Genomic DNA, 23402 nt, shown 5'->3' with positions numbered 1-23402 from the left:
CTCCGGCGGGCATATCTAGTATTACTTGCAATAAGCTTAGTGAAATATAGAGTAAATAATTGAGGCCTGAGGTGAAGTAAGCTTTGGGTTTTGATTTTCGTGTCTGAAATGAAGAGACATCAACGGTTCAGAGTGAGCCGAAAGTTAAATACACTCTTAATTAATCAGGTTAAGATTTTATAATAGAAGAAAAGATGATGGTGGCAATTAGATTAGTAGGGCTAAGCTACAGAGTTTTTATTTTCTTTATGGTGCGCATTGACTATCAGTGCGTCTAGCTACAATTTATCTTTGGTATTATTTAACGTTAACACTCATGTTGGCAAACTAAGAATATTGTTGAGGTGAGACGAGACGATAGTGTTTACACTGCTAACCAGTTGTGAATGTAGCTATCAGAATATAGGGTAAACAGCTGAAGCGTAGACTTCATTTCCTGTTCTTTTTGCCATTAACTGATTTCCATGTGTCCAAGATTTATCCTTATTGGAAGTAAAATGTCGTCTGCTTTACTGTATATTCGCTATGCTTGAAATACTGCTTCAATATTTCGTAAATTTTTACTTCAAAAAAGAGAAATAATTCCATATCTAGGTAAATAACTTTGTAGTAGTAGACCTCTTGACTCGGAGAGGTAATATTTTGGTTTTCCCAACTTGTTACTACTGTTTTTAAACGCTACTCGACGTAACTCCAACTACAAAGTTTTAAAAACGTGGCTGCTAAAAGGGTTAAAGGAGGGCGTTGATGACAAGTTGCCACTCCTCGCTATTCAAATTATTAAAGAAGTTATAAAGGTATTTATAACATGGATAATAAATTAATAATATTTTCAAATTGAAGAAAAATAAAGGAAAACTTCAGCTAACATAACTGATTACGCCTTCAAAGAACGGAATCCTTTTTCTAAACATATAAAAGGAATTAAACATAAAAATTAAATTAATAAATTACATTAGCATTTAATTAGTTATAAAAAATCCAGGACTACTGCGCTGCCATCCGCCATTGCATGTTTGTAGCGTCTGCTAAATCGAACTTACCTTACCCTTACCTCTCTCGGCCTGTGAGAATTCAACCAATTCCGTTTGGGGTAAGAGAGGTTCGATTTAGCAGACGCCACTAAAGCAGACGCCACGGATGGCGAGGCAGTAGTCCTTGATCGTTTTTAAGAATAATTGAATGTAATTGAATTATCATATTGTAATAAGAGATCATTTACTTATTTCATTTTAATATTTGCTTCCTTTTATATGTTTAGAAAAAGGCCGTTCTTTTAAGGCATAGTGTTTTGTTACCTGCACTTTTCTATTAAATGCGATGCTAATTAATAGATTAATGGCGTCACCAATGAAATTCTGGCCTCTGTTAAGAAAGTGGAGCTACTTGAAGTAATCAACCAGTTTTTTCTCGAGAAGGAAATAAACAGTTCAGCGACTGATGTCTTAAATATTCAAGTAGAATGTTTAAATTTAGTCTCGGGTAAATACCGAGTTTTATTATTCCTATAAAATCCTTTGTTTTTCAACCTGTTCTATATTATTCCTATAAAATCCTTTGTTTTTCAACCTGTTCTATATTATCCTATAATTTCATCATTTGGAGATTTTCGTGAACGTTTCATTATGCGGACTGGTCTTATAGTTACTAGAAGCCTAAGTTCATAAGATATGTTCCGTTCCAGAAGTTTGTCACTGCATGTTACAAACTGGAGCTTGTCATGAATAGATTCTCGTAAAACGACGCATGGTGAGTGGGGCGCTGCTGTCAAAGGGGGCTTAGTAAAGCAGACTAAATATGACATGGATTCCGAAGTTCTGCAAAATTAACCACCACCACCGAGTGTAGGCCTAATCAATTCACTCGCTTCCGTCGTTTTGATTATTTTTTTAGTTCTTTGCCAAAATATAGAATCCCGCAAGGTCGTAGCCCAAGGATTAAATAGTTTTATTACCGCGGTTTTCGAGCCGAAATTGATTTTTAATTGCCATAATAAGAAGTGCGAACTGGGGTAATTACGGCGTAAGGTATTGCAAAATTCTAAAATTTAATTGTTCATTAATTCTAGCATGGTCATTGCTCTTCAAGCATCTTATATATTAATTAACGCCAGGGATATCTTCACGCCTGAGGTTCAAGAACTTCTAAGAAAATTTAACGAAGTAAGTCAAAGGTTTTTTTTTATTTTAAGCAATGCTTAAACCAGGGTTCATGGAAACCTGGAAATACATTTTTGACTAAAAACTCTGGGAATTTTAAACGATTTTCCTAAAATTCAGGAATATTATACGAGCATTGTTGGTCCTATATCTTCCTAAAAAACACTTTTTTTCCTATAAAATCCCATGATTCCGGGGGAAAAAATCCAATTTTTTTCCTTTAAGGAATTTAAATTTTTGGCTGGGCTCCCTGGCATTTTGTTACCTATGATTCTGAATTTTATTACAATTTTCAAATTTATATTAAGGAAAATGAATTGGAAAGCCTATTAGCTTTGGATCTATCTAACAATTCACCTGCTGTCCTGAGGTCTGCGTCATCACGCTTGATTTCCGTCATGGAAAACTCTCAACCCACGTCACTTAATTATCTGTACGATAATTATTTATATTCATTGAAACTCTTAAATTCAATTTCAACTTGAATTATTTTCTTTTCGTTTCAGGGCAATTCTCCAAAAGGTAATTGAAAACAACTCCGAAAATTCCAATGATTCCTCGCTCTCTAGGATCAGTCCTTATTTATCAAATTCAACAATTGAAGATGATTTCTCTAATGAAGTAAGTCAAGCTTAAGTTTATAAGTGATATGTTCCTTCCATATGTATGAGTGCACTTCCTATACAAGTTCGTAACGCTACTGAGAGACTTACAGTACTCGAGATAACTAGTTCGAGGGAGAACGACGGAAGCGAGTCAATTGACTAGGGCTACACTCGGTGGTGGTGGTTAATTTTGCAGGACTTCCGCATCTATGTCCTATTTAGTCTGCATTATTAAGCCTCCTTTGAGAGCAGCGCCCCACTCACCAGGCGTACGTCGCTTTACCCTGAATCTATGACCTACCTAGGCCACTTCGTGAGAAGCTCCAGTCTGTACCCAGTGCCCAAACTTTGGAATAAACGTATGACGGAGAGAACTTATGAAATTTCAGAGAACTTAAGATCTAGAGGTGAAAGCGCGCGTTTGAAAAGATCAGTCACGAACTGTAGAGCGCGACAATTAAAAAGGGGTTTAGTAAATTAGTGATCATCTGTCACTCGATGTATCGCCATTTGGCCTCGCGCTATTTTGTATATTTCATTCAGTAATAATTAAAGGAAAAGGGCAGCTTGCATAACTGATTATACTTTAAAAGAACTGCTTTTTTTCTAAATATAAGTGGAATTAAATATTTTTAAAAAAAATAAATGACAATCTTACTACAATATGATAATTAGGGGATTTAATTAGTCTTAAAAACGATCAAGGACTACTGCCTCGCCATCCGTGGCGTCTACTTTAGTGGCGTCTGCTAAATCGAACCACTTCTTTCCCCCCCTCTACGTCTCTTTCCCTCAGCCTGTGAGAATTCAACCAATCCCGTAGGGGTAGGAGGTTTGATTTAGCAGACGCCACTAAACCAATGGCGGATGACGAGGCAGTAGTCCTTGATCGTTTTTAAGACTAATTAAATCCACTAATTATCATATTGTAGTAAGATTGTCATTTCTTTTTTAATATTTTCCTAAGAGAATAGTCCTCCTTTTAAGGGCTAATCAGTTATGTCACCTTAACATTTCCTTTACTTTCTAAAAACTAGATGATGCTAGCGAAGAGAGATTCTTTACTGGCGACGAGAGTATTAAGAAAAGGACGCGGGGGCGATGGACTATTGCGTGGCTGTATGAGGTTAAATTTTCATATTTTATTTTTATTATTTCAGGATGTAAGCGTAAGTATAAGAGAACATTACGAAAGGCGACTCCACGAAAACTATGTGAGTTAAATTTTCTTTACATTAGCTCGTATGTGCTAGGAGTTGAACGTGAAAGAAAAAATACTTCAGTCAAGTCCTTTCTAAGTGGATTCTAATTGATTTCAGCTTGAAAAGGAAACGCTCACGAAAGCGTATTTTAGTTTGGAACTTGCGCTTAAAGATCAAATGAAATTACTCGCGAGGTACTCTTCGCAGCAAGTGCAAAGCAGCTCTGAGGTGAGTTTCCCAACTATCTCCATTGGTGTGAGTGAGATAAGTGTAGACTACCGAATGACTTTACTGTCCCTTTATTGGCTTGAACTACTGAGTGGAAAAAATTCTTCTTTCGCTCTCGAGATCACTTATGTTCTATATTTTCCGAGTTGTCTGCTCGTCTCGTGGTGCGTGTTATAACGTTTTCCAATGGGATCGACCGAGAGCGCTCGGAGATCGCTTCGTCATCGCTTTACCTCGGAGGAACTGATCTAGTTGCTCCCAATGAAAGACGAAAGTATTTTCAGAGCGGTTTTGTGACGTCATCAGACTTTCTCGTGTCGGGGCGGTTGCGATCAATCCGGGAGCGACTGGATAGATGGAAGACGCGCCTCGGTCTCGGAGCCGCTCGTGTTTTTCCATTGAAAATTATCTATACCCTCAACTCTCTACTATCGATTTCTATTCTAAGGGGACGTCAGCACGGAGTTCACTATCCAGTTCAACTATATACTTTGTTGTTCTTAATTCTAGACGGCACGTTTAATCCATGAACTACAAGATAGTATTGGAAAGCGCGCCTCGCTTGAGGACCAAAGTTCCATGTTACGCGAAGAAGTGAGGGCGCAAGCCCGAGAAATAAAAATTAAAGATTCCCATATTGAAGAGCTTGAAACTCAGCAAGTTTGTATGGACATAATTGTAGATTATAGAAAGGTTTTAAGTCAGTCTCAGGGTTCGAACAGAACCTGGATAAGTCAGGGATATGAAATAATGGGGGAAAAGTCAGGGATTTAAAGCTGTTTTTTTAAAAAAAAGTCGGGGATTTCGTTAGGTATGTCATACTACGATTGCTTCGAGTAATGCTAAATAAATATGGGCCGTCAGGGATAAGCTGCGTGAAAAACGGGGGATTTTCCATATAAAGATTTTGTCCGAACCCTGAGTCTGCCCAAAGACTATTAAATACGGGTGGCGCGTGGTTCTTTTAGGACAGCGTCTCTCTAGCGCCGCGCCGTGCCGCGCCGCGACCGATATTTAAACTTTTTCGTCGATTAAAACCATGGCCATAACAAAAGACTTAGGAGTCGAATTCAGTTACGGGACTCTCTGCTAAGGGAGCTGCTGACAGCCGATGCCTTTAGAAGAACATGTGTTTTTAGCTTATAATTTTTCCAGTCCTGTTTTTAATAGTCTTGGTACTTCACGGGAATTCAAATGATATTAGCTTCTAGTTTCATCTAAGCGTTAAACGTTAATTCAAGTATTTCTTTAATTAAATAAAGATTGGAGGAATTAAAGGCCCAATGCAAGAAATTGGATTCCGATAATAAAGAACGCATTTTAGGCTACGACACTAAATATGCTGGGTAAGTGCGCTTAATTTGAATTGGAATTTATACGGCACCGTAGTCCTCCCAGCATCCTGAGCGGTTAGGTAGGGTCGTACCGGGCAAAATTGTAAAGGACGCTCCTGGCTCTATCTTAAAAATAGAAGATAGTTCTCGTACAAATAAAATGGCGCTACGCGGTAGCACTGGGAGAGATACGGTGCCGCAGGTCGCCCATCATCATTTCCAATCCATCTCAACTCCCTTATCCCTGAAAATAGTACTGATAAAATAATAGGCTATTTAGGCCCAAAATTTGGCCTTGAATAGCTCACCAAATCATGTACACTATATAAGCCCAAAATTTTGGGCCTAAATAGAAGCAGCTTTTTTATAGTTAGAAAGTAATTAGCTTTTAAATACCTGAAAAGTGAAATAATTAATGGTTTAAAACATAAGTTTATAAGATTAAGTATGACACTTCCTATACTTCGTAATGCTAGAGACTAAAGCATGGTTTTCACTTGACCGAAAAAAACTGCTTTGCAGCTGGACGTCAAATGTCAGATAAGTTTTTTACGTTGCCGCCCAGCGGCAGCGGCAGCGTTATAGCGTTTTCACTTAGCGTACACAGTTCCCGCGCATAACGGAACCAAGGCTTACCAGACAAAAACTGAACATTGCACTAATTGCGGCCCATCTATTGCCTTTCTTTTTTGGTCTTTGTAATATTTGTTTCCCACATCTTAAAGATATGGAAGGTTCCGAACCTCTTCAATAAAACTTTCGGCATTCTCAGCGATAGTAACTGACTCGATTAGGAACTAAATAAAAAAAACATGGCGGACCGCGGACGTCCTCTTGCGTGGTTGAAAATGACGTCACGACTCAAGCTTATTGCTGATTGGCTCGCGCAGAGCGTTAACGGTGAACGCGGCCGAAAAAATAGAGAGCTAACTCAACGTAATTTCTGTCCAGCGTAACCGAAAAAAGCCGGCGGAAATCACGCAGTCGACGGTATAAATTTAACTTCCGGCGTTAGACCGTTCACACTACGACTGAATTTTGAGTTTGGCGGAAGATAGTTTTGGGTCACGTGACAGATTTGAGTGGTTTTTATTTTGCACTCTGAATTGGTATCTTTCTTCCCCCCCTTATCGCGTAGAACGTACCAGAAGGGATATTTTCTAACTTCCTCAATAAAGTCTTCGTTATTAACCTTTAATCTCTTTTTATTTCCATTAGTTTCATTTTTCTTTCTTTGAGGCATGTTTCCGATAAGCCTTAGTCAACCACAAAAAAATGGCGGCTATAAATCTATCTCGCGTACGTGTGCGCTCTTGAAATTTATGGCGTTGCCTGTGGAATAATTTGATTGGCTGCGACACCGAAAAAAATAGAACACCACTTACACCCGGCCAAACGACAATTTCGTCGGGCGTAAAGATTTTTTGGTCGAACCCCTTCCCCAGTAACAAAATCGACGTTGGACCGACGCAGTCGGATCGAGGTCCAACCAACACTGACGTAAAAGCGTCGGTAAACTATCATTTCGACCGTCGAAATGTCCTATCCCTTTAAGCGTCGGCCCGACTTCAGGTCATACAAATTTTGCCAGCACTTTAACCGACTCTAAAAAGTAAGCGTGCCCAGCTCTTACCTTATCAAACAAGAAGTTGGCTTTGTTATCTGGTTATGGTCGGATTATTAATCTAATTGCGGTCGGCTTTATCGACTGTTATTTGTCGGATTTATGGCTTGTTTGTGGGCGTTTTTATGGCTTGTTTGTGGTTGGCTTTATGGCTTGTTTGTGGTCGGCTTTATGGCTTGTTTGTGGTCGGCTTTATGGCTTGTTTGTGGTCGGCTTTATGGCTTGTTGTGGTCGGCTTTATGGCTTGTTTGTGGTCGGCTTTATGGCTTGTTTGTGGTCGGCTTTATGGCTTGTTGTGGTCGGCTTTACGACTTGATTATGGTAGGCTTTACGACTTGATTATGGTAGGCTTTACGACTTGATTATGGTAGGCTTTATGGCTCTTTTATGGTTGGCTTTATGGATTGTTTATGGTCGGCTTTATGGATTGTTTATGGTCGGCTTTATGGATTTTTTATGGTCGGCTTTATGGATTTTTTATGGTCGACTTTTGGCTTGTTTATGGTCGGATTTAAAGCTTATTTATGGTCGGCTTTCAGGTTGTAGTTACTGTCTTCAAAACACCACTTTCATCTGGCATTCTGTCCATCCCACATGGACACCAGTGTGTACTTACTGGCTTCCACTCCTTCATCATCGTTAAGGTTAGCGATCGGCTAGGGTTACAAGAAACTTCTAGCCTCCCAATGGTGCAGTTTCCACCAAAGGTTCACGCAATTGAGCTGTTCTTATCCATTACTATGATTCGAAACCTTATGTACCGATTTGAGTAAGACAACAATGGGCGTATGTACCGATTTGAGTAAGACAACAATGGGCGTATGCTTCATTTCAAACGTCAATATTAGTCTAGTCTCTCAAGAATGTTCAATAGTTATTTTTTAAACGATGAAACGCGCAATAAGGTTAATAATTATCGAAGAGAATATATATAATATTAATTATATTTATTTTAATGTTTAAGATAATGTTAAACCGTTGACACACTAGTGCACATTGATAAAACGCATTTTATTTGGTAAGGAGTCGAGCAGCCAACATAATCCTTCATTACATTAACCGAATTAAAATGTAACTTTCAGACTACTCTATTCTATTGTTCTCAAGGCCGACTGCAAAGCGGAGTTAGCAACTGAAGTTGGATAAGAGTCGGATTTCCGTTGTAAGTGCCAACTAGACCATAAACCGACGAATCTACCTCGAACCGACTCAAACGCGGGAGCTTCATTATAACGAAATTTGAAATGTTTAGTATTGATCGGTAGGTAGTCGGATATGCCGACCTCTCCACCCTTGTTGTTAATTTGATAAAAACCCATGTTAGTTGGTAAGGAGTTGAGCAGCCGACCTAATCCTTCCTTACACCAACCGACTTAAAATGTAATTATCAGCCAACTCTATTTGTTTGTTCTCACGGCCGACTTCAAAGCGGAGCTGGTATCTGAAGTTGGATAAGAGTCGGACTTCAGTTGTAAGTGCCGACTAGACCATAAACCGACGAATCTACCTCGAACCGACTCAAACGCGGAAGAAGCTTCATTATAACTATTCTCTAGTATGATCGGTAGGTAGTCGGATATGCCGACCTCTCGTCCCTTGTTGTTATTTTGATAAAAACCCATGTTAGTTGGTAAGGAGTTGAGCAGCCGACCTAATCCTTTCTTACACCAACCGACATAAAATGTAACTATCAGCCAACTCTATTTGTTTGTTCTCACGGCCGACTTCAGAGCGGAGCTGGTATCTGAAGTTGGATAAGAGTCGGACTTTAGTCGTAAGTGCTGACTAGGCCATAAAGCGAAGAATCTACCTCGAACCGACTGAAACGCGGAAGAAGCTTCATTACAACTAAATCTGAAATTTTCAGTGTGATCGGTAGGCAGTCGGATATGTCGACCTCTAGACCCATATTGTTAACTTTTAAGCGAGGAACACACATGCGTAAAACTTTCACGGAATCGTACTAAAAACTCGTAAACGTAAACTATTTTCTATTCCGTTTACATTTACGTTTCTGGATCTGAATCGCACTTGAACACGTAAACGCAAACGAAAAACTTAATTTGCGGTGTTGAAATTCGAAAACAGTTACATCTATCATATGTCTCTTACGGTTAAAAAGGATTAGCCGCGGACCTTTCATATGCTCATAGAGGAGACCGAGGGTTGAAATCATTGCTACGAACCTGATCAACTGTACCGTGCCCTAATGGTTTGCCAAATAGTTCGTTCGAAAATCATATCATTAAAATAAAAAAAAATTGTCAAAAAGAAAACTTCTAAACTTCCCTAAAATTGCCCCAAATCAGAGCTCTTCTACGATCTGCTTTTTTTCTCTGCCATTTTTGCCCAAAACCTCATACGGATCCGAGCATCTGATTGGCTGGAGCTTAGCGTAAAATGTTTTACGACGGAAAAAGTTGAGACAATTTCAACTCTCTTTTCTAGTACGTTTCCGTCGAAGTTTTTTGTACGTTTACGTTTCAGTTTACGTTTCTGTCGAACTTTTACGCATGTGTGTTCCTCGCTTTATTTGAAAGAAACGCGTGTTAGTTGGTAAGGAGTCGAGCAGCCGACCTAATCCTTCATTACATTAACCGACCTAAAATACAACTATCAGCCAACTCTATTTTATTGTTCTCACGGCCGACTGCAAAGCGGAGTTGGCAACTGAAGTTGGATAAGAGTCGGATTTTAGTCCTAACTACCGACTAGACCATAAACCGACGAATCTACCTCGAACCGACTCGAACGCGGAACACTCGTGTTACTGGGGTTTCTGCCAGGTTTTCCGTCGAGAGGGAATCTAGCTTTAGTCAGCATTACTAAGCCTATGATAGCAGCGCCTCACCAGGCGTCGCTTTACGAGAATCTATGACCCGCGTCACTTCATGACAAACTCCAGTTTGTAACGTATCTTACGAACTTATGGTTAAAATTAGTAACACGCAACGATAAAGTGTCATGCCACTGCATGGTCATGCGTAGAAATGCTTCTAAAAAACTGATTTTAAATTAGCATAGGGTTTTTTTGACGCCTTAAAGCTAGATTCCCACTTGACCGAAAAAAACCGGCGGAAATGACACAGCCGACGGTAGAAATTTTAACTTACGCCGGCGTCCGGCGGTAGACCGTTCACACTACGACTGAATTTTGAGTTTGGCGGTAGATATTTTTGGGTCACGTGACAGATTTGACTTTTTTTCCACAATATCTCTTTCACACTCTGAATTGGTATCTTTGTCCCCTTGTCGCTTAGATCGTACAAGAAGGGATATTTTCTAACCTCAGTAAACTCTTCCTTATTGACATGTAATCTGTTTACTTTCATTATTTTCATTTTTGTTTCTTTGTTGCATGTTTCCGATAACGATAAGCCTTGGTTAACCACAAAAAAATGGCGGCTATCAATCTATCTCGCGTATGCGTGCAATCTTAAAATTTATGACGTAGTCAGTGAGGTAATTTCATTGGCTGAGACACCGGCGTAACGCCGAACACGACCGAAAAAATAGAACACAACTTACGCCCGGCCGAACGGAAATTCCGTCGGGCTCGGCGTAAAGAGTTTTCGGTCGAAGCCCCTTTCTGCCGGGTTTCCGTCGTGTTTTATGTCGAGTGGGAATCTAGCTTAATAGTATTTATGTACTTTGTCAGGCTTGAAAATGTGGGCAGACAACTCGGTAAGCAAAACGGAGATAAGGACAAATTAATCAAAAGTAAGTCAAAAACGGAGATTCTTAAATACTCAAGGTTATAAATTATTTAGCGGAACCGCCTCTATTTTTTTAACAGGCCTTACTTCAAAGTTTAATGATCCACAAGAGAAAGTAAGTTGATATGTTTCGGTTGTTTATATCTAAGACCATTGAACACGGATGAACTGAACAAAGTATAAGCTAAAACGGACCCCGTTCTTCTATTGGCATGGCCTCTCGTCGCCCCTAGCGGGAGAGTCCCGAAACTTAATTCGACTCGTAAGCCTTATGGCTGTATGGTTTGAGTCGAAAAAATTTCAATATTGGTCGGGGCGTGACGGTTTAAAGGAGCTGCCCTGAATGAACCACGCCTCGTGTCTCAGTTGTGACGTCAGTGCCTAGGTGAAACGTCCAGGGATTAGTTTCTTCAGTGAGCGGCGGCCATGTTTTTTACCGCTTTGGTTCTATGAGTGAAGTCACACTAAGGCTTCTGAGATAGCTCTTATGGTCTTAGGTGCGCTCATCAACATAAAATTGACAAAATAGAACAAGTTTCAATATTGGTCGCAGGGTGGCGGCGCTAGAGAGGCGCTGCCCTAAAAGAACCACGCGCCTCCCGGCCGTATCTCCATTCTAGTCCACCCGTGTTGAATGGTCTTAGTTTATATTTTCTCCGCGGAATTGTCAAGTTAGAAGTATAAATTGAATAGGCTGACGTGACGTGTGATCCTTTTATTTTGATATTTTTGCAGTTAGAGATGAAAAATGAGGAATTGAAGAAAAATAAAGAAAAAATGCGTGAAGTGGGACAATTTATGCCTCAAAACTCTTAACATACCGTTTTAAATATTTATCATTTAAAAACATATTTTTATGAATTCCACCTTTAATGTTCCATATTTTTAAAAATTAAATAGTTTTTTACCGGAGGTGTGCGAGTCCTGATTTTTAGGTTGCGAGTCCATGTGTTCGTAGTGGAAAACTGGACTTGCCGGGTCCATAGTTGGGCACTATCATATCATTTGATAGTTTTACCACTTGATACGATAGAAAACTAAATCTGCTCCAATCAAAGTATCAATTTTGATAGTTATTTTCAAGAAAAATTTGAATTTTAATGATCGATTGAGTTTGATAGCTTAGAAAGTGCAATCGAAGTTGATATGACTCATTGATTCGTTGAAATCTTCTAGAGAAAAATATCGATTTTCAACGTGATCTGGCTACTAACCCCATCTTTTAGAAATCATAAAAAATGATAGCCATTATTCCTTGAGAAATATATTGATTTTTTGAGTGATTTTATTTGGCGACATCTGTTTTCTGATTTCATTTTAAAAAGTTTATGAACTAATCTTTGATAGGCAATTTTGATAGTTATTAAAATTTCTAGAAAGATAAGTCGTTTTTTGAATGATATCGAAGTTTTTAATATATTTGAACGTTAGAAAGCGTAGGTTTATTCTATAAGAAGATTCTGTACTTGGTGGTCGTTATAACCCTCTCAAATAAATAAATAACAAGGCGACCCAAGGGCTCGTAATAGTAGCCACAACGCACGGCGGGATTCAACTGTATTTCGAGCAAGTGAGAAACCGCTGCATAAGATACAACCATGATACCATTGTAAGACAAGCACATTTTTCTCACTACGCGACGCTAGTGTTTTTATTTTCACCTCTCTGCCTCGCTGTTCGGGAGGAACGGTACCGTTTCTAGCTTGTAAAAATACTTCATAGATGATGGCCGGCGCGAGGTAGGGCGAAGTGAACTTCGTGTAAAGTAATATAATTCTGATAATCGCCAGCACCCTTTCTTCGCCTGCCACCGGATCGCCAGCACCCTCTTCGTCTGCCACCGGATAGCCAGCACCCTCTTCGTCTGCCACCGGATAGCCAGCACCCTATGCGCCTGCCACCGGATAGCCACCACCCACTTCGCCTGCCACCGGATCGCCAACACCCACTCCGCCTGCCACCGGATCGCCAACACCCACTCCGCCTGCCACCGGATCGCTAACACCCACTCCGCCTGCCACCAGATCGCCAACACCCACTCCGCCTGCCACCGGATCGCCAACACCCATTTCGCCTGCCACCGGATCGCCAACGCCCACTTCGCCTGCCACCGGATCGCCAACAACCTCTTCTCCTGCCACCGGATCGGCGACACCCTCTTCTACTGCCACCGGATCGGCGACACCCTTTTCTCCTACCACCGAATCGCCTACACCCTCTTCTCCTGCCACCGAATCGCCAACACCCTCTTCTCCTGCCACCGGATCGGCGACACCCTCTTCTCCTGCCACCGGATCGGCAACACCTTCTTGTCCTGCCACCGGATCGCCAACAACCTCTTCGCCTGCCACCGGATCGCCAACACCCTCTTCTCCTGCCACCGGATCGCCAACATCCTCTTCTCCTGCCATCGGATCGCCAGCACCCTCTTCATCTGCCACCGGATCGGCAACGCCCATTTCGCCTGCCACCGGATTGCCAACGCCCATTTCGCCTGCTACCGGATCGCCAACACCCTCTTCTCCTGCCACCGGATCGCCAACACCCTCTTCTCCTGCCACCGGATCGCCAACACCCATTTCGCCTGCCACCGGATCGCCAACGCCCATTTCGCCTGCCACCGGATCGCCAACGCCCATTTCGCCTGCCACAGGATCGCCAACACCCACTTCGCCTGCCACCGGATCGCCAACACCCACTTCGCCTGCCACCGGATCGCCAACACCCTCTTCTCCTGCCACCGGATCGCCAACACCCTCTTCTCCTGCCACCGGATCGGCGACACCCTCTTCTACTGCCACCGGATCGGCGACACCCTTTTCTCCTACCACCGAATCGCCTTCACCCTCTTCTCCTGCCACCGAATCGCCAACACCCTCTTCTCCTGCCACCGGATCGGCGACACCCTCTTCTCCTGCCACCGGATCGGCAACACCTTCTTGTCCTGCCACCGGATCGCCAACACCCTCTTCGCCTGCCACCGGATCGCCAACATCCTCTTCTCCTGCCACAGGATCGCCAGCACCATCTTCATCTGCCACCGGATCGCCAACGCCCATTTCGCCTGCCACCGGATCGCCAACGCCCACTTCGCCTGCCACCGGATCGCCAACACCCTCTTCTCCTGCCACCGGATCGCCAACACCCTCTTCTCCTGCCACCGGATCGGCGACACCCTCTTCTCCTGCCACCGGATCGGCAACACCTTCTTGTCCTGCCACCGGATCGCCAACAACCACTTCGCCTGCCACCGGATCGCCAACACCCTCTTCTCCTGCCACCGGATCGCCAACATCCTCTTCTCCTGCCACCGGATCGCCAGCACCCTCTTCATCTGCCACCGGATCGCCAACGCCCATTTCGCCTGCCACCGGATTGCCAACGCCCATTTCGCCTGCTACCGGATCGCCAGCACCCTCTTCTCCTGCCACCGGATCGCCAACACCCATTTCGCCTGCCACCGGATCGCCAACGCCCATTTCGCCTGCCACCGGATCGCCAACGCCCATTTCGCCTGCCACAGGATCGCCAACACCCACTTCGCCTGCCACCGGATCGCCAACACCCTCTTCTCCTGCCACCGGATCGGCGTCACCCTCTTCTACTGCCACCGGATCGGCGACACCCTTTTCTCCTACCACCGAATCGCCTTCACCCTCTTCTCCTGCCACCGAATCGCCAACACCCTCTTCTCCTGCCACCGGATCGGCGACACCCTCTTCTCCTGCCACCGGATCGGCAACACCTTCTTGTCCTGCCACCGGATCGCCAACACCCTCTTCGCCTGCCACCGGATCGCCAACATCCTCTTCTCCTGCCACAGGATCGCCAGCACCATCTTCATCTGCCACCGGATCGCCAACGCCCATTTCGCCTGCCACCGGATCGCCAACGCCCACTTCGCCTGCCACCGGATCGCCAACACCCTCTTCTCCTGCCACCGGATCGCCAACACCCTCTTCTCCTGCCACCGGATCGGCGACACCCTCTTCTCCTGCCACCGGATCGGCAACACCTTCTTGTCCTGCCACCGGATCGCCAACAACCACTTCGCCTGCCACCGGATCGCCAACACCCTCTTCTCCTGCCACCGGATCGTCAACATCCTCTTCTCCTGCCACCGGATCGTCAGCACCCTCTTCATCTGCCACCGGATCGCCAACGCCCATTTCGCCTGCCACCGGATCGCCAACGCCCATTTCGCCTGCCACCGGATCGCCAACACCCATTTCGCCTGCCACCGGATCGCCAACACCCATTTCGCCTGCCACCGGACCGCCAACACCCATTTCGCCTGCCACCGGATCGCCAATACTCATTTGCCTTTCACCGGATCGCCAACGCCCATTTCGCCTGCCACAGGATCGCCAACGCCCATTTCGCCTGCCACCGGATCGCCAACGCCCATTTCGCCTGCCACAGGATCGCCAACACCCACTTCGCCTGCCACCGGATCGCCAACACCCTCTTCTCCTGCCACCGGATCGCCAACACCCTCTTCTCCTGCCACCGGATCGGCGACACCCTCTTCTACTGCCACCGGATCGGCGACACCCTTTTCTCCTACCACCGAATCGCCTTCACCCTCTTCTCCTGACACCGAATCGCCAACACCCTCTTCTCCTGCCACCGGATCGGCGACACCCTCTTCTCCTGCCACCGTATCGGCAACACCTTCTTGTCCTGCCACCGGATCGCCAACACCCATTTCGCCTGCCACCGGATCGCCAACACCCATTTGGCCTGCCGCCGGATCGCCAACACCCATTTGGCCTGCCACCGGACCGCCAACACCCATTTCGCCTGCCACCGGATCGCCAACGCCCATTTCGTTTGCTACCGTATCGCCAGCACCCTCTTCTCCTGCCACCGGATCGCCAACGCCCATTTCGCCTGCCACCGGACCGTTAACGCCCATTTCGCCTGCTACCGGATCGCCAGCACCCTCTTCTCCTGCCACCGGATCGCCAACACCCATTTCGCCTGCCACCGGATCGCCAACGCCCATTTCGCCTGCCACCGGATCGCCAACGCCCATTTCGCCTGCCACCGGATCGCCAACGCCCATTTCGCCTGCCACCGGATCGCCAACACCCTCTTCTCCTGCCACCGGATCGCCAACACCCATTTCGCCTGCCACCGGACCGCCAACATCCACTTCGCCTGCCACCGGATCGCCAACACCCTCTTCTCCTGCCACCGGATCGGCAACACCCTCTTCTCCTGCCACCGAATCGCCAACACCCTCTTCGCCTGCCACCGGATCGCCAACATCCTCTTCTCCTGCCACCGGATCGCCAGCACCCTCTTCATCTGCCACCAGATCGCCAACGCCCATTTCTTCTGCCACCGGATCGCCAACGCCCATTTCGCCTGCCACAGGATCGCCAACACCCACTTCGCCTGCCACCGGATCGCCAACACCCTCTGCTCCTGCCACCGGATCGCCAACACCCTCTTCTCCTGCCACCGGATCGGCGACACCCTCTTCTACTGCCACCGGATCGGCGACACCCTTTTCTACTACCACCGAATCGCCTACACCCTCTTCTCCTGCCACCGAATCGCCAACACCCTCTTCTCCTGCCACCGGATCGGCGACACCCTCTTCTCCTGCCACCGGATCGGCAACACCTTCTTGTCCTGCCACCGGATCGCCAACAACCTCTTCGCCTGCCACCGGATCGCCAACAACCTCTTCGCCTGCCACCGGATCGCCAACATCCTCTTCTCCTGCCACCGGATCGCCAGCACCCTCTTCATCTGCCACCGGATCGCCAACGCCCATTTCGCCTGCCACCGGATTGCCAACGCCCATTTCGCCTGCTACCGTATCGCCAGCACCCTCTTCTCCTGCCACCGGATCGCCAACACCCATTTCGCCTGCCACCGGATCGCCAACGCCCATTTCGCCTGCCACCGGATCGCCAACGCCCATTTCGCCTGCCACCGGATCGCCAACGCCCATTTCGCCTGCCACCGGATCGCCAACACCCATTTCGCCTGCGACAGGATCGCCAACACCCACTTCGCCTGCCACCGGATCGCCAACACCCTCTTCTCCTGCCACCGGATCGCCAACACCCTCTTCTCCTGCCACCGGATCGGCGACACCCTCTTCTACTGCCACCGGATCGGCGACACCCTTTTCTCCTACCACCGAATCGCCTTCACCCTCTTCTCCTGCCACCGAATCGCCAACACCCTCTTCTCCTGCCACCGGATCGGCAACACCTTCTTGTCCTGCCACCGGATCGCCAACACCCTCTTCGCCTGCCACCGGATCGCCAACACCCTCTTCTCCTGCCACCGGATCGCCAGCACCCTCTTCATCTGCCACCGGATCGCCAACGCCCATTTCTTCTGCCACCGGATCGCCAACGCCCATTTCGCCTGCCACAGGATCGCCAACACCCACTTCGCCTGCCACCGGATCGCCAACACCCTCTGCTCCTGCCACCGGATCGCCAACACCCTCTTCTCCTGCCACCGGATCGGCGACACCCTCTTCTACTGCCACCGGATCGGCGACACCCTTTTCTACTACCACCGGATCGGAAACACCCTTTTCTACTACCACCGAATCGCCTACACCCTCTTCTCCTGCCACCGAATCGCCAACACCCTCTTCTCCTGCCACCGGATCGGCGACACCCTCTTCTCCTGCCACCGGATCGCCAACAACCTCTTCGCCTGCCACCGGATCGCCAACACCCTCTTCTCCTGCAACCGGATCGCCAACATCCTCTTCTCCTGCCACCGGATCGCCAGCACCATCTTCATCTGCCACCGGATCGCCAACGCCCATTTCGCCTGCCACCGGATCGCCAACGCCCACTTCGCCTGCCACCGGATCGCCAACACCCTCTTCTCCTGCCACCGGATCGCCAACACCCTCTTCTCCTGCCACCGGATCGGCGACACCCTCTTCTCCTGCCACCGGATCGGCAACACCTTCTTGTCCTGCCACCGGATCGCCAACAACCACTTCGCCTGCCACCGGATCGCCAACACCCTCTTCTCCTGCCACCGGATCGCCAACATCCTCTTCTCCTGCCACCGGATCGCCAGCACCCTCTTCATCTGCCACCGGATCGCCAACGCCCATTTCGCCTGCCACCGGATTGCCAACGCCCATTTCGCCTGCTACCGGATCGCCAGCACCCTCTTCTCCTGCCACCGGATCGCCAACACCCATTTCGCCTGCCACCGGATCGCCAACGCCCATTTCGCCTGCCACCGGATCGCCAACGCCCATTTCGCCTGCCACAGGATCGCCAACACCCACTTCGCCTGCCACCGGATCGGCGACACCCTCTTCTCCTGCCACCGGATCGCCAACAACCTCTTCGCCTGCCACCGGATCGCCAACACCCTCTTCTCCTGCAACCGGATCGCCAACATCCTCTTCTCCTGCCACCGGATCGCCAGCACCATCTTCATCTGCCACCGGATCGCCAACGCCCATTTCGCCTGCCACCGGATCGCCAACGCCCACTTCGCCTGCCACCGGATCGCCAACACCCTCTTCTCCTGCCACCGGATCGGCGTCACCCTCTTCTACTGCCACCGGATCGGCGACACCCTTTTCTCCTACCACCGAATCGCCTTCACCCTCTTCTCCTGCCACCGAATCGCCAACACCCTCTTCTCCTGCCACCGGATCGGCGACACCCTCTTCTCCTGCCACCGGATCGGCAACACCTTCTTGTCCTGCCACCGGATCGCCAACACCCTCTTCGCCTGCCACCGGATCGCCAACATCCTCTTCTCCTGCCACAGGATCGCCAGCACCATCTTCATCTGCCACCGGATCGCCAACGCCCATTTCGCCTGCCACCGGATCGCCAACGCCCACTTCGCCTGCCACCGGATCGCCAACACCCTCTTCTCCTGCCACCGGATCGCCAACACCCTCTTCTCCTGCCACCGGATCGGCGACACCCTCTTCTCCTGCCACCGGATCGGCAACACCTTCTTGTCCTGCCACCGGATCGCCAACAACCACTTCGCCTGCCACCGGATCGCCAACACCCTCTTCTCCTGCCACCGGATCGTCAACATCCTCTTCTCCTGCCACCGGATCGTCAGCACCCTCTTCATCTGCCACCGGATCGCCAACGCCCATTTCGCCTGCCACCGGATCGCCAACGCCCATTTCGCCTGCCACCGGATCGCCAACACCCATTTCGCCTGCCACCGGATCGCCAACACCCATTTCGCCTGCCACCGGACCGCCAACACCCATTTCGCCTGCCACCGGATCGCCAATACTCATTTGCCTTTCACCGGATCGCCAACGCCCATTTCGCCTGCCACAGGATCGCCAACGCCCATTTCGCCTGCCACCGGATCGCCAACGCCCATTTCGCCTGCCACAGGATCGCCAACACCCACTTCGCCTGCCACCGGATCGCCAACACCCTCTTCTCCTGCCACCGGATCGCCAACACCCTCTTCTCCTGCCACCGGATCGGCGACACCCTCTTCTACTGCCACCGGATCGGCGACACCCTTTTCTCCTACCACCGAATCGCCTTCACCCTCTTCTCCTGACACCGAATCGCCAACACCCTCTTCTCCTGCCACCGGATCGGCGACACCCTCTTCTCCTGCCACCGTATCGGCAACACCTTCTTGTCCTGCCACCGGATCGCCAACACCCATTTCGCCTGCCACCGGATCGCCAACACCCATTTGGCCTGCCGCCGGATCGCCAACACCCATTTGGCCTGCCACCGGACCGCCAACACCCATTTCGCCTGCCACCGGATCGCCAACGCCCATTTCGTTTGCTACCGTATCGCCAGCACCCTCTTCTCCTGCCACCGGATCGCCAACGCCCATTTCGCCTGCCACCGGACCGTTAACGCCCATTTCGCCTGCTACCGGATCGCCAGCACCCTCTTCTCCTGCCACCGGATCGCCAACACCCATTTCGCCTGCCACCGGATCGCCAACGCCCATTTCGCCTGCCACCGGATCGCCAACGCCCATTTCGCCTGCCACCGGATCGCCAACGCCCATTTCGCCTGCCACCGGATCGCCAACACCCTCTTCTCCTGCCACCGGATCGCCAACACCCATTTCGCCTGCCACCGGACCGCCAACATCCACTTCGCCTGCCACCGGATCGCCAACACCCTCTTCTCCTGCCACCGGATCGGCGACACCCTCTTCTACTGCCACCGGATCGGCGACACCCTTTTCTCCTGCCACCGGATCGGCAACACCCTCTTCTCCTGCCACCGAATCGCCAACACCCTCTTCGCCTGCCACCGGATCGCCAACATCCTCTTCTCCTGCCACCGGATCGCCAGCACCCTCTTCATCTGCCACCAGATCGCCAACGCCCATTTCTTCTGCCACCGGATCGCCAACGCCCATTTCGCCTGCCACAGGATCGCCAACACCCACTTCGCCTGCCACCGGATCGCCAACACCCTCTGCTCCTGCCACCGGATCGCCAACACCCTCTTCTCCTGCCACCGGATCGGCGACACCCTCTTCTACTGCCACCGGATCGGCGACACCCTTTTCTACTACCACCGAATCGCCTACACCCTCTTCTCCTGCCACCGAATCGCCAACACCCTCTTCTCCTGCCACCGGATCGGCGACACCCTCTTCTCCTGCCACCGGATCGGCAACACCTTCTTGTCCTGCCACCGGATCGCCAACAACCTCTTCGCCTGCCACCGGATCGCCAACAACCTCTTCGCCTGCCACCGGATCGCCAACACCCTCTTCTCCTGCAACCGGATCGCCAACATCCTCTTCTCCTGCCACCGGATCGCCAGCACCCTCTTCATCTGCCACCGGATCGCCAACGCCCATTTCGCCTGCCACCGGATTGCCAACGCCCATTTCGCCTGCTACCGTATCGCCAGCACCCTCTTCTCCTGCCACCGGATCGCCAACACCCATTTCGCCTGCCACCGGATCGCCAACGCCCATTTCGCCTGCCACCGGATCGCCAACGCCCATTTCGCCTGCCACCGGATCGCCAACGCCCATTTCGCCTGCCACCGGATCGCCAACACCCATTTCGCCTGCGACAGGATCGCCAACACCCACTTCGCCTGCCACCGGATCGCCAACACCCTCTTCTCCTGCCACCGGATCGCCAACACCCTCTTCTCCTGCCACCGGATCGGCGACACCCTCTTCTACTGCCACCGGATCGGCGACACCCTTTTCTCCTACCACCGAATCGCCTTCACCCTCTTCTCCTGCCACCGAATCGCCAACACCCTCTTCTCCTGCCACCGGATCGGCAACACCTTCTTGTCCTGCCACCGGATCGCCAACACCCTCTTCGCCTGCCACCGGATCGCCAACACCCTCTTCTCCTGCCACCGGATCGCCAACATCCTCTTCTCCTGCCACCGGATCGCCAGCACCCTCTTCATCTGCCACCGGATCGCCAACGCCCATTTCTTCTGCCACCGGATCGCCAACGCCCATTTCGCCTGCCACAGGATCGCCAACACCCACTTCGCCTGCCACCGGATCGCCAACACCCTCTGCTCCTGCCACCGGATCGCCAACACCCTCTTCTCCTGCCACCGGATCGGCGACACCCTCTTCTACTGCCACCGGATCGGCGACACCCTTTTCTACTACCACCGGATCGGAAACACCCTTTTCTACTACCACCGAATCGCCTACACCCTCTTCTCCTGCCACCGAATCGCCAACACCCTCTTCTCCTGCCACCGGATCGGCGACACCCTCTTCTCCTGCCACCGGATCGCCAACAACCTCTTCGCCTGCCACCGGATCGCCAACACCCTCTTCTCCTGCAACCGGATCGCCAACATCCTCTTCTCCTGCCACCGGATCGCCAGCACCCTCTTCATCTGCCACCGGATCGCCAACGCCCATTTCGCCTGCCACCGGATTGCCAACGCCCATTTCGCCTGCTACCGTATCGCCAGCACCCTCTTCTCCTGCCACCGGATCGCCAACACCCATTTCGCCTGCCACCGGATCGCCAACGCCCATTTCGCCTGCCACCGGATCGCCAACGCCCATTTCGCCTGCCACCGGATCGCCAACGCCCATTTCGCCTGCCACCGGATCGCCAACACCCATTTCGCCTGCCACCGGATCGCCAACACCCATTTGGCCTGCCGCCGGATCGCCAACACCCATTTGGCCTGCCACCGGACCGTTAACACCCATTTCGCCTGCCACCGGATCGCCAACGCCCATTTCGTTTGCTACCGTATCGCCAGCACCCTCTTCTCCTGCCACCGGATCGCCAACGCCCATTTGGCCTGCCACCGGATCGCCAACGCCCATTTCGCCTGCTACCGGATCGCCAGCACCCTCTTCTCCTGCCACCGGATCGCCAACACCCATTTCGCCTGCCACCGGATCGCCAACGCCCATTTCGCCTGCCACCGGATCGCCAACGCCCATTTCGCCTGCCACCGGATCGCCAACGCCCATTTCGCCTGCCACCGGATCGCCAACGCCCATTTCGCTTGCCACCGGATCGCCAACACCCATTTCGCCTGCCACCGGACCGCCAACATCCACTTCGCCTGCCACCGGATCGCCAACACCCTCTTCTCCTGCCACCGGATCGGCGACACCCTCTTCTACTGCCACCGGATCGGCGACACCCTTTTCTACTACCACCGAATCGCCTACACCCTCTTCTCCTGCCACCGAATCGCCAACACCCTCTTCTCCTGCCACCGGATCGGCGACACCCTCTTCTCCTGCCACCGGATCGGCAACACCTTCTTGTCCTGCCACCGGATCGCCAACATCCTCTTCTCCTGCCACCGGATCGCCAGCACCCTCTTCATCTGCCACCGGATCGCCAACGCCCATTTCGCCTGCCACCGGATTGCCAACGCCCATTTCGCCTGCTACCGTATCGCCAGCACCCTCTTCTCCTGCCACCGGATCGCCAACACCCATTTCGCCTGCCACCGGATCGCCAACGCCCATTTCGCCTGCCACCGGATCGCCAACGCCCATTTCGCCTGCCACCGGATCGCCAACGCCCATTTCGCCTGCCACCGGATCGCCAACACCCATTTCGCCTGCCACCGGATCGCCAACACCCATTTGGCCTGCCGCCGGATCGCCAACACCCATTTGGCCTGCCACCGGACCGCCAACACCCATTTCGCCTGCCACCGGATCGCCAACGCCCATTTCGTTTGCTACCGTATCGCCAGCGCCCTCTTCTCCTGCCACCGGATCGCCAACGCCCATTTCGCCTGCCACCGGATCGCCAACGCCCATTTCGCCTGCTACCGGATCGCCAGCACCCTCTTCTCCTGCCACCGGATCGCCAACACCCATTTCGCCTGCCACCGGATCGCCAACGCCCATTTCGCCTGCCACCGGATCGCCAACGCCCATTTCGCCTGCCACCGGATCGCCAACGCCCATTTCGCCTGCCACCGGATCGCCAACGCCCATTTCGCTTGCCACCGGATCGCCAACACCCATTTCGCCTGCCACCGGACCGCCAACACCCATTTCGCCTGCCACCGGATCGCCAATACT

General features: G+C 50.2%; 1 protein-coding gene and 1 long non-coding RNA gene across 2 annotated transcripts in view; one reads left to right on the top strand and one right to left on the bottom strand.

Annotated features, from left to right (window-relative positions):
* Positions 1 to 201: 201 nt before the first annotated feature.
* Positions 202 to 662, bottom strand: LOC149676412 (uncharacterized). Its single transcript, XR_016366754.1, has 2 exons — positions 565 to 662; positions 202 to 482 (listed from the first exon to the last, which is right to left on the bottom strand). It is a non-coding gene; the product is annotated as an uncharacterized LOC149676412 (long non-coding RNA).
* A 350-nt stretch (positions 663 to 1012) lies between these two features.
* The window catches only part of LOC149676411 (uncharacterized), a 65719-nt gene continuing 43329 nt past the window's right edge, over positions 1013 to 23402 (top strand). The window contains exons 1-14 of the mRNA XM_089838724.1: positions 1013 to 1018; positions 1335 to 1482; positions 1894 to 2011; positions 2069 to 2162; positions 2468 to 2592; positions 2666 to 2780; positions 3925 to 3978; positions 4084 to 4194; positions 4705 to 4850; positions 5457 to 5540; positions 10811 to 10872; positions 10949 to 10983; positions 16430 to 16537; positions 18392 to 19029. Of these exons, the coding sequence (XP_089694850.1) occupies positions 1013 to 1018; positions 1335 to 1482; positions 1894 to 2011; positions 2069 to 2162; positions 2468 to 2592; positions 2666 to 2780; positions 3925 to 3978; positions 4084 to 4194; positions 4705 to 4850; positions 5457 to 5540; positions 10811 to 10872; positions 10949 to 10983; positions 16430 to 16537; positions 18392 to 19029 (1844 nt within the window). The remainder of the gene's footprint in view (positions 1019 to 1334; positions 1483 to 1893; positions 2012 to 2068; positions 2163 to 2467; positions 2593 to 2665; positions 2781 to 3924; positions 3979 to 4083; positions 4195 to 4704; positions 4851 to 5456; positions 5541 to 10810; positions 10873 to 10948; positions 10984 to 16429; positions 16538 to 18391; positions 19030 to 23402) is intronic.

Source organism: Phalangium opilio, unplaced genomic scaffold, assembly GCF_054372755.1.
Source record: "Phalangium opilio isolate 3A_F unplaced genomic scaffold, DU_Popi_V2 ptg000046l_1, whole genome shotgun sequence".
Classification (NCBI taxonomy): domain Eukaryota; kingdom Metazoa; phylum Arthropoda; class Arachnida; order Opiliones; family Phalangiidae; genus Phalangium; species Phalangium opilio.
This window is presented reverse-complemented; position numbering and strand designations above follow the sequence as displayed.